Below are 13,929 nucleotides of genomic sequence, written 5' to 3'. Positions count from 1 at the left end.
AGCGCTTGAATATAGGCCCTATACTTCGGAGCCTCCTTTCTGATTACACCCTTTTCCAAAGTGTGTGCTTTCTTTCAAGTAATTAGATGGGCTAGGAGAGTCCGTTTGGAATAGTTATACAAAATGTACATCATTTACTAAAGCTTAAATTCTGTTCCTTCAGAATCCGCTCTTAACTAAAAATCCGTGACTGGCGACTTTCTCTTGGTTTTGTGATGAATAGTCACATAAAAAAGGTCTCAATATTATGTACCTTCCATTTTTCATCTTGTTAGCAATATTGTTGTGTGACTTGCACTGATGTTCTAAATATTTCAGTTCAATTCAGTTCAATAGTTTATTTATTTCCATCATCAAAAAAAAAAGGAAAAGAAAAAGAGAACATGATTCAAAGCGGTACAAGCCGATTTGTCTTTCATTTTTATTTTGTCTGATAAGTGCAGTGTTTTTGTATTTTTTAATACTATCTATATGCACCTATATTTTGTATATTTTGTGTCATCGTTATTTTGATTTCCATCTCCATAATACGTTTATATGCTTCCTTTTGTCTTTTTTAATGATGAAAATTAATGAAATGAAATGAAATGAAGTGAAATGAAATGAAATGAAATGAAATGAAATGAAATGAAATGAAATGAAAAGAAATGAAATGAAATAAAATGCTCTGATGAATATCGCTGTGTTAATATAGACGGATAAAGTGCCTTTCGTGTGTAAAAATGTAAATATTTTGGGAGTCTTTCTTTACTCTATTTCAACTTGGAAATATGTGTATCATAATGATCATGGAAATATTGTTAGAAGAGCTTATTTATCCTTGATGAAGCAAAATCACTTGTAAATTGGGGGTCATCCCACGAGACCGACACCTACGAGTCATACGGTCCACGAGACCGACATCAATAATAGGTGCATGAGTCATACCGCCCACGAGTTGTACGGCTCAGGAGTCATACAGCCCATGAGTTCGACACTACGCACAAAAGGCTCATGAGACCGACACTAAGCAAACACAACCCACGAAACCGACGCTAAGCAATAAAGGCTCACGAGACCGACACTAAGTAAAGAAAGCCCACGAGACCGACACTAGGCAAAGAAGGCCCACGAGACCGACACTGATAAGCAAAAAAAAAAAAAAAAAGGCTCACGAGACCGACAGGATAAACAGCGCCATCTACATGTCAATTACCTGTACAGGGTGTTCCATGAACGGAAAAATAACATACTGGCGGGTGCAATTTCGTCACGCTATCAAGTGAAAGATGGTAAACCATCTACACAATTATGAACGACATCAAATAATGTATTTCTACATTATACTTCTAGGAGGCAGGTCTGTCAGGGAGCGACATTGTTATCAATTAGAAAAATAGAATTGTATTCTTCATGCCCCCCCCCCCAAAAAAAAAAGGAGACAAAAAACACAGATGAATTGATAAAAGAGGACAAGAACGATGTATGGATTCATTGTAGAGCTTTGATAATGCCATCGTGCTATTTTTAATAGGCTTTCCCAGTTTTTAGCTAGAAGATGGACAGGATGTACTTTTTACCTCTTCTCTTTCTCATTTCACTAGTTACTTAGTTACCTTCCTGCTAAGACGTTTTGTAGTAAGATCTATTTGTAATTTTCTCTGTAACTATAATGTATGTAATTATTTTATTCAACTGATTAAAAAGTTTTATATAGCAGGGATTCACCTCGATTTGTGGCTTGTGTTATTCTCCTCCAAAAAGTAAATTTTTCGTGAAATACAATAGCTGTTTTCATGGATGCATCTTGTTTTTCCGAATCCCTAACGCTACCTTAATAGACGATTACGTTATTTTTTTTAATTAATACTAAGTCAACACGCTCGCAGGTGACTACCCCCTATCCAGATCATGTAAAGCAGGAGTGCACTGCAACATTGACCATTTTGTGAAATATAATTCCGTGTAAACTTTATTTCTCTGCTGGAAATTTTTTCTAGTTGATTGATCTGAATGTCGAAATCATTTCATTTTTCCCCTAGTAAGTGTATTTATTTTTGGCGGAAAGTGACATGGACGGCAGTGTTTGTTTGTCTGTTTTTTTTTTGTTTGTTTGGTTTTGTTTTTTTAGTACATAATATTTGTGTTTTGCGGAAAGGGACAGGGATGGCATCGAGGGATGAATTCCTCTACCTCCTTAAAAAATAAAAAAGGGACGGTGAAGGTACAATTTCTATTTTATAAAGAACTGTAATAAACAAGCACATAAAAATACATGTATTTGTACTAAGGCGAACCTTTGATAAAATGATAGATCAGAGAACATCGAAAGATTGATAGGCGTCATTTTTAAAAGAGGTCAAGGGGTTAACATGCAAACGAGGTTGTCTTGGCATCTTTAAGTTAATGTGGAAAGATCTGATGCAAACTTTTACTGAATTTTGTTCATTTTTTTCACAAACACACATCCACGCAAACGCAATTAAAGATCCTTATCATTTCAGGGGGTGGGGCAACTGATGGGGTAACACCCTGGCAACTCTGTTTTGCCGTCTCTCATATCTTCCTTATGCCATTATCTGCACACCCTATACAATTTATTGGTCTGTAGGTGGCGCTGTTCATCCTGTCTGTCTCATGGGCTTTCTTTGCCTAGTGTCGGTCTCGTGAACCTCTTTTGCGTAATGTCGGTTTCGTGAGCCTTGTATGCCTAGTGTCGGTCTCATGAGCCTTTCGTGCGTAGTGTCGGTCTCGTGAGCCGTATAACTCCTGGGCTTATTTTACTTGATGTCGAACTCATGGGCTTTATTTACTCAGTGTCGAAGTCGTGGGCTGTATAACTGGTGGGCTGTATGACTTGTGAGCTGTATGACTCGTGGGCTGTATGACTTGTGAGCTGTATGTGGGCTGTATGACTCGTGGGTGTCGGTCTCGTGACGTGCACCCGTAAATTGTCGTATTGTAAAAAAAAATAATAATAATAATTTTATACTGTAATATACCACAAAATTTTATTATGCAATTTCATTTTGACTGCTGTTGTCCGGTATGGAACAGTGATAACAAGACCCATTTAAATGTGTTTTAATAGCTCCCTGAGCCTAAGGCTCAACTAAGCTATTGCGATCACCCATCGTTCGCCGTCCGTCGTGCGTCGTGCGTCTTGCGTAAGCTTTCTTTTTTATAAATATAATATTATCTTCATCTTTTTCTCTAAAATACTTGATGAATTTTCACCAAACTTGGGATGTAGCATCTCTAGGGGGTGGAATCTAAATTTGTGCAATGGGCACCATGCTCCCCCTTGGGGGTAAATGGGGTTCCAAACCCCAATTCTTTCCTAGAACCAGTTAATAGATGGTAGGGCCTACATTGATGACTGTAGTTTGAAATTTGTTCATGGCAGATCCAGGGGTGCTCCCCTTGGATCCCCCCCCCCCCCACCAAAAAAAAAAAAAAAGAGGGGTCCAAATAATCGAGAGCCTACATATTGTGCATTTTCATCTTCTTCTTGAAAACCCCTACAACACAATAATAGATTTTCACCAAACTTGGCTGAAGCATTCCTTTAGGGGATAGGTATCTCAGTTTGTTCAAAATAGGCACCAGGCTCTCCCTGGGTGCCCCCCCCCCCCCCACATAATGGATTCTCTACAAGATTTTCTTCTATTATTGGAAATACTCTCAGTAGAGTGAGTTCAGTGTCGATATTCATAGTATAAATCAAGGGATTGGGCGAAGATTATGGGGGCAGTTTTTGCATTTTAAAAGCCCTGTTTTTTTTTAAACTGCATAGTCGATTGTCTCAATACAGTCTGCTTAGCAGGTATTTTTACCAGTTTGATGGAATATGCTGATGGACACCATGCCCTCCAAAATTTACAAGTCTTCAAATCTGCCCCGTCCCCCAAATTTGCAATGTTCTTGGGTAGTATAGTTTGTAAGAAAGCGTGGAATGTGAACCTGCGATACTCAGATGAGCGCGAGACCCCAAGGTCTCTTCTTATTTTATGGAACAGATCCTTGAAAATTACCTGAAATAATGTATGCTTGCACGAAGCGATGAATTATACACTCAATCAGCAATCGAACCTGTACAAATTAGATACAAAATAATTGATCATAGGCTGTTATGTTTAAATGTTGGCCTCTTCATCACATTGCGCCTGATATCGTGCCAATCGCTTCCTTGCAAAACAACAGCATTAGATTGATTCTCTTCACAGTACTCTTTATGTTTACCATTATTGCCAAAAACAAACAACTTTTAAAAGGGATATTTTTTTTTTATGTATTTTGGTGCCATGTTATTCTACAATCTACCATTTATACTGTGATAATATCCGTTCGGTTGATGAAATCTGTGGCTTTTACAGAAAATATTGAAACACATGTTGTATATGATTTGTTTTAAGTTATTTTTAAAGGTGTTATGTGTCTTTGATTGTAATTACTTATTATAACCCATTAATTGATTATTAGCGATTTCTTAATACTGGAATATACTTTAAAGTGGGTTTTTTCGGAAACTTACCATGTTTATTTGTACTGTCAGCAATAATTATTACACATCATGTTATGTTTATAGTATTTTGTGTTTCCTCTTGTTTTCCTCTTAAGAGTTATTTATTGTATGCACATCCTATAAAATGCCAAGGACTTTGAACATGTATTTTTGACGCTGACCCATTTAAAATTAGCTTTTTACCGATGTGCTGTCAAACCTGTGCATGGAAATAAAACAAAAACGAAAACAAATCCTTGAAAAATATATTGGCTCGTTACTTCTGAATTATAGAAAAGGATTGGCTGGTTACTTTTCAGATTCAAATAACTGGGAACTCTAAGCTTTTTAAGCTATTTGATAAACGGTGTTTACCTGTAATAATAGACTCGAATGACACAGGAATGCACAATATTTAGGGATTTGTATAGGCCTATAGTCAATGTATAGGCGTGTCTGCTATACAATTACTTTGAATGAATGAATGAATGAATGAATGAATGAATGTGTCATTTGCAATATGTTTTTCTAGATATTATCGCATAGGCATTATTGCTCTCAAGAAATCCTTACTTTATCACGACTGACTTTTCAAAAGTTGTGATATTTACTTACAGCTTATTCAACTTAGCTTTTGCTTTTATAATTATGATAACAGTGCAGGTCTATTCTTTATAATTATAAAATCGCTCACGATGTGTCTCAATTAAAGCATTGTAGTGTTAGCATTAGTAAAATACAAATTTCCATGACAACCACAGATTTACCGATAAAGTGAAATTCACCTGAGGGACGCATAGATGATAAGCTGAATAGGCTACATCTACACGCGTATTTTTGTTTGTTTGTTTGTTTGTTTCCTGAATGTCCCGATCATCAGATCTTTATGTTTGAGAAGAATTAAAAAAATGAAAAAATAAAAGCTAGGTTCATTGCAAAATTAGTCGATCCGCATTTATGTAGGCCCCTACGGTTACCGTCCCTTTTTCTTTGCTTTTTTTCCCCTTCTTCTTCTTCTTCTCCTTCTTTTTGAAAATTTAAAGCGCAAATGTTTATTACAAAATCTTCTCGCTCATGAATGTGTAATCATTCTGTTATCAAAAACCCTGTAGCAGCACAAGACTGTAAACATTTTGTACGGTATAGGTCTTGGTGACCTAAAATTAATGACTATAATCCCTGTCGTGAAGTTTTGAAAAATAGCGTGCTCTAAAGGCTTACGCTGACAGCCAAATCGCGTCATATTTTAATTGAGAACGATTGGTCGACTGTTTATTTGTTTTTAAAGGGGAAAAAAATACAAGATCTGCATGGCCGCGGCCGTGTTGACATTGTGCGTGCACCATGAAAGTTTGTTTGGTGCGAGAAGCGCGTTTGTGCGGTGGTGCGTACACGTACACGCTACTAATACAGTCATGTACTGTAGTATATATATACTACACACGGCATAAAGTTATGACGTTTTAGCTCGAAAAGGAATCAGTGTCATGTTACCCGATGGTGCAATCACTGGACAGCCGTCCTGAAACGACGTGCAGATTTCTCGACTAATAAACGGCGTTATTTGTCCAGGTAAATTACCAGTGCATTCCTTCAGAAGGGATTTGTGTGTCTTGTCAATTAGAATGTACATGCTTTTACTTGGGTGTTTTCTTTCGAATTAAGCAATGATTACGTTTGAAAAATTAACATCTGTATGCATCTGTATCTGTGATTGTACCATACTGCCCCACACATAGTGTTTCATGTTAGTCAAGTATCTACATTGTAGATTCTACCTTTCTAGACCTTGTCTAGCTACAATGTAGGGCTAAGTTACATAGGCTAGGCTCCTACTCGTGCGATACAAAACGCGGTTCAGGCTTCGCTAGACCTAGACAGACTGATGTGGGCCACCAGGTAGATCCTGCTATGTGATGTGATAAAAGGTAAGGCTTCAATGTTCATGATGATATGTATCTGCAATATTAGATCTAGGTCCTACTTAGTGAATAATAGTACTTTCCTGACTGGAGGAGGATAGAATTCCTAGAAACTAGAATCTAATGATGTATAAATTTATGCTGCATGCTGCCAGGTTCCAGTGGCGGATCTACAGGGGGGGGGGGGGGGGGGGGTTATTTAGGGGGTTTAAACCCCCTCCTTCCTTGGGCTGCCAAGTAAAAAAGAAAAAAGAAAAGAAAGAACACACAAACAGGCCTCGAAATAGGATTTTGGAGGGGCGAGGCCATTTAGAAAAGGGCACTTTTTCCAAGAGGCCAGGGCACTTAAGTCAGTCAGAGGGGCACCAAGGCCACATTGGAAAGGGCATGTTTGGTGTTTATGAAAAAAGAAAGAAGAAAAACAAACCGAGAAAAACAAACAAACACACACACACACACACACACACACACAAAGTGCAACACACAACAAAAACCTCTTCCCTACAGCTGTAACACATTCCCGATCTCCGCATTTCTATCAGGTGAAACAACATTTTTTTTAAAACAGGAATAAAACAACAGTAAGCTCGACACCCTTTCAGGCCAGCCAGGCTGCCATGAAACTTCAAAGCACATTCCGACAGCTGGCTGGCAAAACCACAAGGCAAAGGAATTTGCGTGCGCGTGTAGATTGCTATGATTAGTCTGTGACAGACGGTTCATGATCTCCAAGAATGCGCCAGTACGCGCGATTTCTTCTGTTGATTGGTCTCTCTCTCTCTCCACCTCTCCCCATTCCCCAGTGTGGCACACCTTGGCATCGTGGGATTTTTCTTTTTTCTTGGTGAACTTGGAGTTTACTCTTTACTACTCTATCTGAATATGCGCTGCCTAGCTATGTATACTCGCGGCCGCTGCGCTGCGGAGCGAGGCAGTCGGGACAGTAAAAGCCGGTCGGGCGTACATGTACGTACACGTCGTCTCGTATCTCGGAAAGATACTTTGAGTTTGAATCAGGTATATCGAGATGCGAGTGAACTGAAGGTATGATATTTGAGATCAGGAAAGTTGTTCAAGCTTATTAAAGAGACTTTGAGAAAGGGCATATCATATGTCATAAATGATAACTTTCATGCTAAAAGGGCACCACGGCCCCAAGAAAAAGGGCACATTTTTTTGGGCCGTAACTTTGATCAAAAAACAAAAGGCATTGCGGCCAACGAGAGGGGCACCTACGGCCATGGCCGTCGGTGGCCGTCGGTTAATTCGAGGCCTGCACAAATAAACATCAATCAATTATTTTAAGACCAAAATGAATATAAAGGTAGGGTGTCTGGTAACTATACACAGCCCAGTCGCTGTACGTAGGTACGTCGCGACAGGGCTGTACAGGCGGGACCACCAACCACGAAGAGAGCTCTGTAATCGGATTCCGATCGCTTTCAATTTTGATACTTAGATCATTTTTGTCACCTCAAACTCATCTAATACAATCTTCAATAATAAGACTCTATATCTATGCTATCAGTATTCAAATTTACGTTATGAAACTTACCGAAATTGATGATTATATCCAGCATGTCCAAACGGTACATTGTCTTTCACGCCAGGCCAATTTGAATACACATACGTATACGTGATGTGAATGCCCCATAGAGCTGTATGCTATCGACCGTGCTGCTACACTCGAGCAACGCACGCACGCATAAGATCTCTCCGCAGCAGACGACGTTAGGCAGTAGGCCCTACGCAATACGATATAGGTTCTGTAATACAGTACGTTCTCAACGCATACGCCGCGCTCGCTTTGGAGCATGAAGGCGCCATTTTGAATTCTGCAACGATAAACGGCACCCTGACGGTCAGGAATTGCGCCAGAAATTGTCTTTTTTTTTTGTTCCATGGACTTATCGCAAGGGCTCTGTATGGACGGCTTGTGCCGAAAGGGTGGGTTGGGTGGTGGCGCGTCGCGTTAATGGGAACACCACCCTTCGTCCAAAGCCCCCCTGGTTTTGCCGAAAGGGTGCGTTGGGAGCATTGGGTCGCGTCGCGTTGACTGGAACCCCACCCTTCGTCAAAGCCCCCCCGGTTTTGCCGAAAGGGTGCGTTGGTACTTTTTCTCATATAATATTAAAAGACGAGTTTTGAATTTATATTTAACCTTCAAACAACCATTTCTAAGAGGCTATCGTCCGGATCTAATATTTAGTTCGTCCAATGTTCATTTGGTCCAATATCCATTTGGTCTAATATCCGTTTCTGTTTTACAGTACATTACAGGGCATGGATCATGTGGATAATCGGTGGCTTATCTATAGTCCAGCTGCTGGGGGTGCTGGCCTGGCACCATGGGGAGGGGCGAGGGACCCTAAACTTTACCCTAATCTTATTTCATGTGTATAAGATGAACATATTTTTTTTCTCCCTCAATGAAGGGTCAGAGGGTAGTCCGTAGTTGTAGAAAAAGCCCCCCCCCCCAAAAAAAAAAAAGAAATCAAAATAATGATAATAATAATAATAACCCAGTTGGTCATATAGACGAAATGATGATTGGACCAAATGGTACCTGATTAGACCAGGAGGCTGGCTATTAGACCAAATGACAATAAGATCAATGGTTATTAGACTAAATGGGTGTAGACTAAATGATGATAGACAGACTAAGGCTAGACCAACTGGGCAATGGACCAAAATTAATGATGTGTACACCAAATTTATATTGGACAAATTTGGTTTTATTTTAGACCATTTGATGATTAGACGAAATGGAATTAGACCAACTCATAATAGACCAAATCGGTATTTGATGATATAAATTGGTGTCAGACCAAAAATAGACCAAATGGCTATTATTAGACGAATTGAATGTAGACCAAATAGTAATTAAACCAAATAACAATTAGACCAAACAGTAATTGGACGAAATGATGACCAGACCAACTGGTTATTAGACCAACTGATATTAAACAGTCTATTAGACCAACTGGCTGTAGACCAAGTGGTAATAGAGTGTAAACCGATCCGGACGATAGCCTCTTTGAAATGGTTGTTTGAAGGTTAGATATAAATTCAAAACTCGTCTTGTAATATTACATGAGAAAAAGTACCAACGCACCCTTTCGGCGAAACCGGGGGGGCTTTGGACGAAGGGTGGTGTTCCCATTAACGCGACGCGCCACCACCCAACCCACCGTTTCGGCACAAGCCTCTATGGACCCGGTGTGGTGAACATTTCTTCTGTAATACAAGCATGCATTTAGCGTGAGTAACGTATTCTTTGTAGAATAAAAGTATAAATTTTCATAAGTTTTTTAGTTGTGTTGAGGTTCCTCACTTTGAAGCTGCATGCCTCGCCTGTCAGACGCTGTATTCGCACAGCGTACTTACAGCGTCTGGTCGGGCTAGGTGTCTGGTAGATTTTTGCAACTGGAAAAATACAAGTCATTTCACACAAAAACATACATATCCATAATGTCCATAGTTAACATAATACATGTGCAAAATTTCTCACCATAATCATAAATAATGGTGAAGTTATGAGCAAGTAAAAACAGGGTATTTTCCATCCTCACGCTGTTAAAACCTTGGCGAAAAAGTGGGTCGCGAGCATAATGAGAATTCACTGTCAAGCGCTCTCCAGTGGGCGGTGCTATTCGCTGCGTTTATCACATTCAAAGCGCGTGTGTTTCTAAGGCTAAGCGCGCATCCTTGTCAGCTAGCACACACCTACCCAGCTAGCTGAGCTGTGCGAGGAGGCCCGCTTCAATCCCGCGGCACGCACTTGTACTTGCACGCACTGGTTTTCTCTGTGATGTCATGCATGCCAGCAATACTCAGTATATAATTATGCATGGTACTGCGCTATCGCGCTAACTACCGTACTGTACTTACAGTTACTAGTAGCTGAAAGTGAGCAACCGAGGTCGTATACAGAAAAATTTCTTGGTCCGGAGGAATTTTAACTCATTTTTTACATTCACGGTTCTCTTCCATGAGAAAGGATTCCGTGAAGCTAGTCGTACAGTGTAGTCTCCGCGGAACATATTCCCGGCCACAGACCGATTTGTACACGGGTTTACGAGACAGATGACCCATTCTAGTACAGTAACGGTATCACAAACGTTGGTCCAACAGCGCGGCGGAGTAAAAGCGCACATACAAAGTGGTGCATGTGCGTCGCTATAGCTTTTGGTCTACAGATTACGTGGAGACGCGCACATGTATACACTCACATTACGTACCGGCGGTGCGCTATGCTGTGCGGAGGCTGAACATCGTACCTATGCATGCAAAACCGACTTGACTGTTATGGAGCTTCGCGTAAGTGCGCGCCGTAACCACGAGTCATGGCGTGTAACTACGTGTCCAAGACTTAGGCCCCGCCTCGCTTAGTTCGCTGATGCTGTTACTATGTTGACAAGGGTATCTTAATCGATATTTTGCGGGTTCATCCCGTGGAATAAGCGAAAAACCAATGCTATTTTTGGATTCAGCACCATTGAATCCTCCTACACCACCATGGCTAGTTTCACAGTCGTACGGAACAGCTGAGTTATGGCGATGTTTAGGCTTAAATCTGAATTTAGGTAGCAATACGTCTTGATATCTGAACTCGGCCTAGGACGAGAAGAATGAGACCACCCCAAGCTTTCATATGATACCAAATTTATGGGGATTTGTTCCCGGGATAAACCCACGAAAATGCCTGAAAGGTGATTTTAAGCCAAAATTGTTGGTCCACTTTTTGACCGAACGCGCGCCCTACGTTTGCCCATTGCCCAACATGCACTGAACGCATCTGGTAGTCGTAAGTTTATTTGTATGCTAACAGTTGTTCGCGCTTTTGCAACCAAAATGTGACTTCCGTGATATCATTTGTATCGAAGATAATATGATAGATTTCTCTTATTGTAAAAAAAAATGTTTTGGAGTAGTTTTATGTTCTGTAAATGCGTAGACCTAGGTCAAAAATGTCATGTGAACTCGCGACTTGTGCGTGAATTTTGAAGGGGATGACAAAGCGCATCGCGCTACCAACGCCCTAATAAAGGCACTTTTCTTGCCTAAAAATTGTCAATTTCATAACTGAAAACATTGCAAAATTTTCGCCCGTTGGGGGCGAAAATTATGATACACTAACAATATACATTAGCATATCCATACACTAATATTTACTTATGAGTAAATTTAGTGTATATCCAGATGGTAGCCTCGCGTCCTCGAGTGTGCCCCGTGGAACATAACTTTAGTAAACCCTACATTTTTCCTTTTCTTCTATGCTTTCTAGTAATAAAGGAATAATTTTTCTTGCTCAAACAATGCAAATACATTGTACGTTTTTGCTTTTAATGAATACATTTCAGACGAATGGTAAAGTGAGAGTGGCTCGTTCGCTCTGTCTGTACTTATAGTAAAATGAATAGTTTGCACAAGTTATGATCATAGTTATTCGAAGGGATTTTTTTACTATGTTTAATTCCCTAGAAATTTGATTTAAATGCTCAATAAACATGACTTTTATACTCTGTTTTTGCAAAAAATCCCTACCGTTGGAAGGGGTATTTCCCTTCCACACCCTCGCCGAGGATCTCACACCATCACATAAGATAATAAACCCCCGTTTGTGATAATCACAGTCCTTCGCAATGATTCTTTCCACTGTTTAATTCCCTGTAAATTCGTTTTTAAATGCTCTATAAACGTGGCTTTTGTACTCCGTTTGTAAAAAAAGGTCCCTACCATACACCCCCCCCCCCCCCCCCCCCGGTTCGGTTGCTTACCTCACCGAGGATCTCACACCGTCACATGAATGTGCCCCCATCGAGATTCCCCCCCCCCCCCCAAAAAAAAAAAAAAAAAAAAAATGTTCCAGTGTGCAGCCCCCCCCCCCAAAAAAAAAGAACAAACAAACAAACAAACAAACAAACTTTGGGCGAAAAAAGAGAAAAAATAGAGCATGCAAGTATGCTTAAAATCACAAGCTGGCAACCCTAAAAATGAACAATCTCCCTGCTGTGGAAGGGGGATACCCCCCTCCCACACCTTCCCCCCATCGCTCGCTTCGCTCACTCTGGCTCAGTCGCTACGCTCCCTCGCAATACCCAGCTCAGCCCCTGAAACCCCCTCCTTTGAAAAAAGCTAGATCCACCCCTGGGTTCAGTTGAGTTGGCCCTGTCTTGAATGTTGTCTGCCGTGATAATGTCTTCCTCATTGTTGAGTGTCTGACTTTTACACATGTGTACCTCCCTCTTTGGTCAAGATGTCATTGTGTCAAAGCCGGGGTCAAAGCAAAGTAGGGGACTGAAACTCTTGCTGCAAGGTGGATGTAACCCAGAAGAAGAGGAAGAAGAAAAGGAGGAGGAGGAGGAAGAGAAAAATCTACAACTTACAAGCAGTGGTAGAACAATTGGTAGAGAGAGCTCCATTTAATCTACGTTTAATCATCTGTATTAAATTTCCAATTGTGATTAGGGTCTATTTACCCATTGACAGATTGATTTTGCTACTGATGTACTGTGTAACACAAATTTCCCATTTAGACACCTGTCCAAGTATTCTCGGGACTTGTCTTTAACAGGTTAAGGTGAGTTAAAAAAAAGAAAAAGGAAAAAAAAAAAGAAGATGTTTCTTGTTGCCACTTTGGACTTCTGATTTCGACGCCTCATAATTTGACATGATTTGACAAGGAAGTTCTCTCCTTTAACCCTTCTTGTGCCAGTAAGACAAATATGCACAAATTTCATACACAAACCAATCAATGGACAGGAAATACACTTGTAAACGAGGCACACAGAGGGTTAATGACATCTTTATGATGCACATACACCGTGTAGTCATGATGTATCTTTATCACTATCAGCTGCAGAATGTATACACTCTTTAACAGTTTTATGCAATTTTGGAGTTTCACATTTTGTACCTGTTTGGACTATGGAGTCCCCTTATCTGGGAGGACATCTGGAGGACCTCTTTGAGACATGCCAGACAAAAACAGTTTCTTCTAATAGAGGGTCAATTTTAGGTCACAATTTTAGGATCATCACACCTCAGTTTGAAAACTTTGTGCCTACTGACACCATTAAAAAAAAAGAACATAAAAAGAGTATGAATGCTGCCAGCCACATACATGTACCAGTACATTGCATAGAATCTGCACGACATATCATGTACATGTACATGTATTATTTGCATATTTCTTGCTGTATTGTTGGTAGAAAACACCAGATTGATAGTTAGAACTTGTCATAAACTCTTCATGTGCCATGGTGGAAGTTTACCCCTGTGTGCCATATTATTCTGAGACGCTTACGTAGTCATGCTTTGAGAAAACATTGTCTTTTTCAAGTTTGTGTAACTTCTATAGATTTCTGTTGAGCTGGACAAATAGTGAGTAAAGTTGTGGAGAAAATACCAAGCTTTCCTTTGATGTATTGTTGTATGACAAATCTATGATTCTTTTTCTTGACATTACTGGTAATTACATTATTGTTAAAAGCATGACTTTTGCACACAAAACAGTGACTC

General features: G+C 40.1%; 2 protein-coding genes across 3 annotated transcripts in view; both read left to right on the top strand.

The window, feature by feature from the left end:
- Positions 1 to 12,834, top strand: part of LOC140244027 (uncharacterized) — a 29,034-nt gene extending 16,200 nt beyond the window's left edge. The window contains exon 6 of the mRNA XM_072323681.1: positions 12,665 to 12,834. Coding sequence (XP_072179782.1) covers positions 12,665 to 12,834 — 170 coding nt within the window. The remainder of the gene's footprint in view (positions 1 to 12,664) is intronic.
- LOC140243673 (uncharacterized) overlaps positions 1 to 13,929 on the top strand; it is a 101,880-nt gene that overhangs the window by 63,277 nt on the left and 24,674 nt on the right. The window contains exon 1 of one of the 2 annotated variants that reach the window (XM_072323338.1): positions 5,988 to 6,055. The exons of the other annotated variant lie outside the window; for it this stretch is intronic. The gene's annotated coding sequence lies outside the window, so the exon portion shown is untranslated. Of the gene's footprint in view, positions 1 to 5,987; positions 6,056 to 13,929 lie in introns of those variants that run through there. 2 annotated transcript variants of the gene reach the window in all.

The sequence above is a fragment of the Diadema setosum genome, chromosome 20 (assembly GCF_964275005.1).
Source record: "Diadema setosum chromosome 20, eeDiaSeto1, whole genome shotgun sequence".
NCBI classification, from domain to species: domain Eukaryota; kingdom Metazoa; phylum Echinodermata; class Echinoidea; order Diadematoida; family Diadematidae; genus Diadema; species Diadema setosum.
Note: the sequence above shows the minus strand (reverse complement) of the source record. Positions and strands in the feature narration are given on the sequence as shown.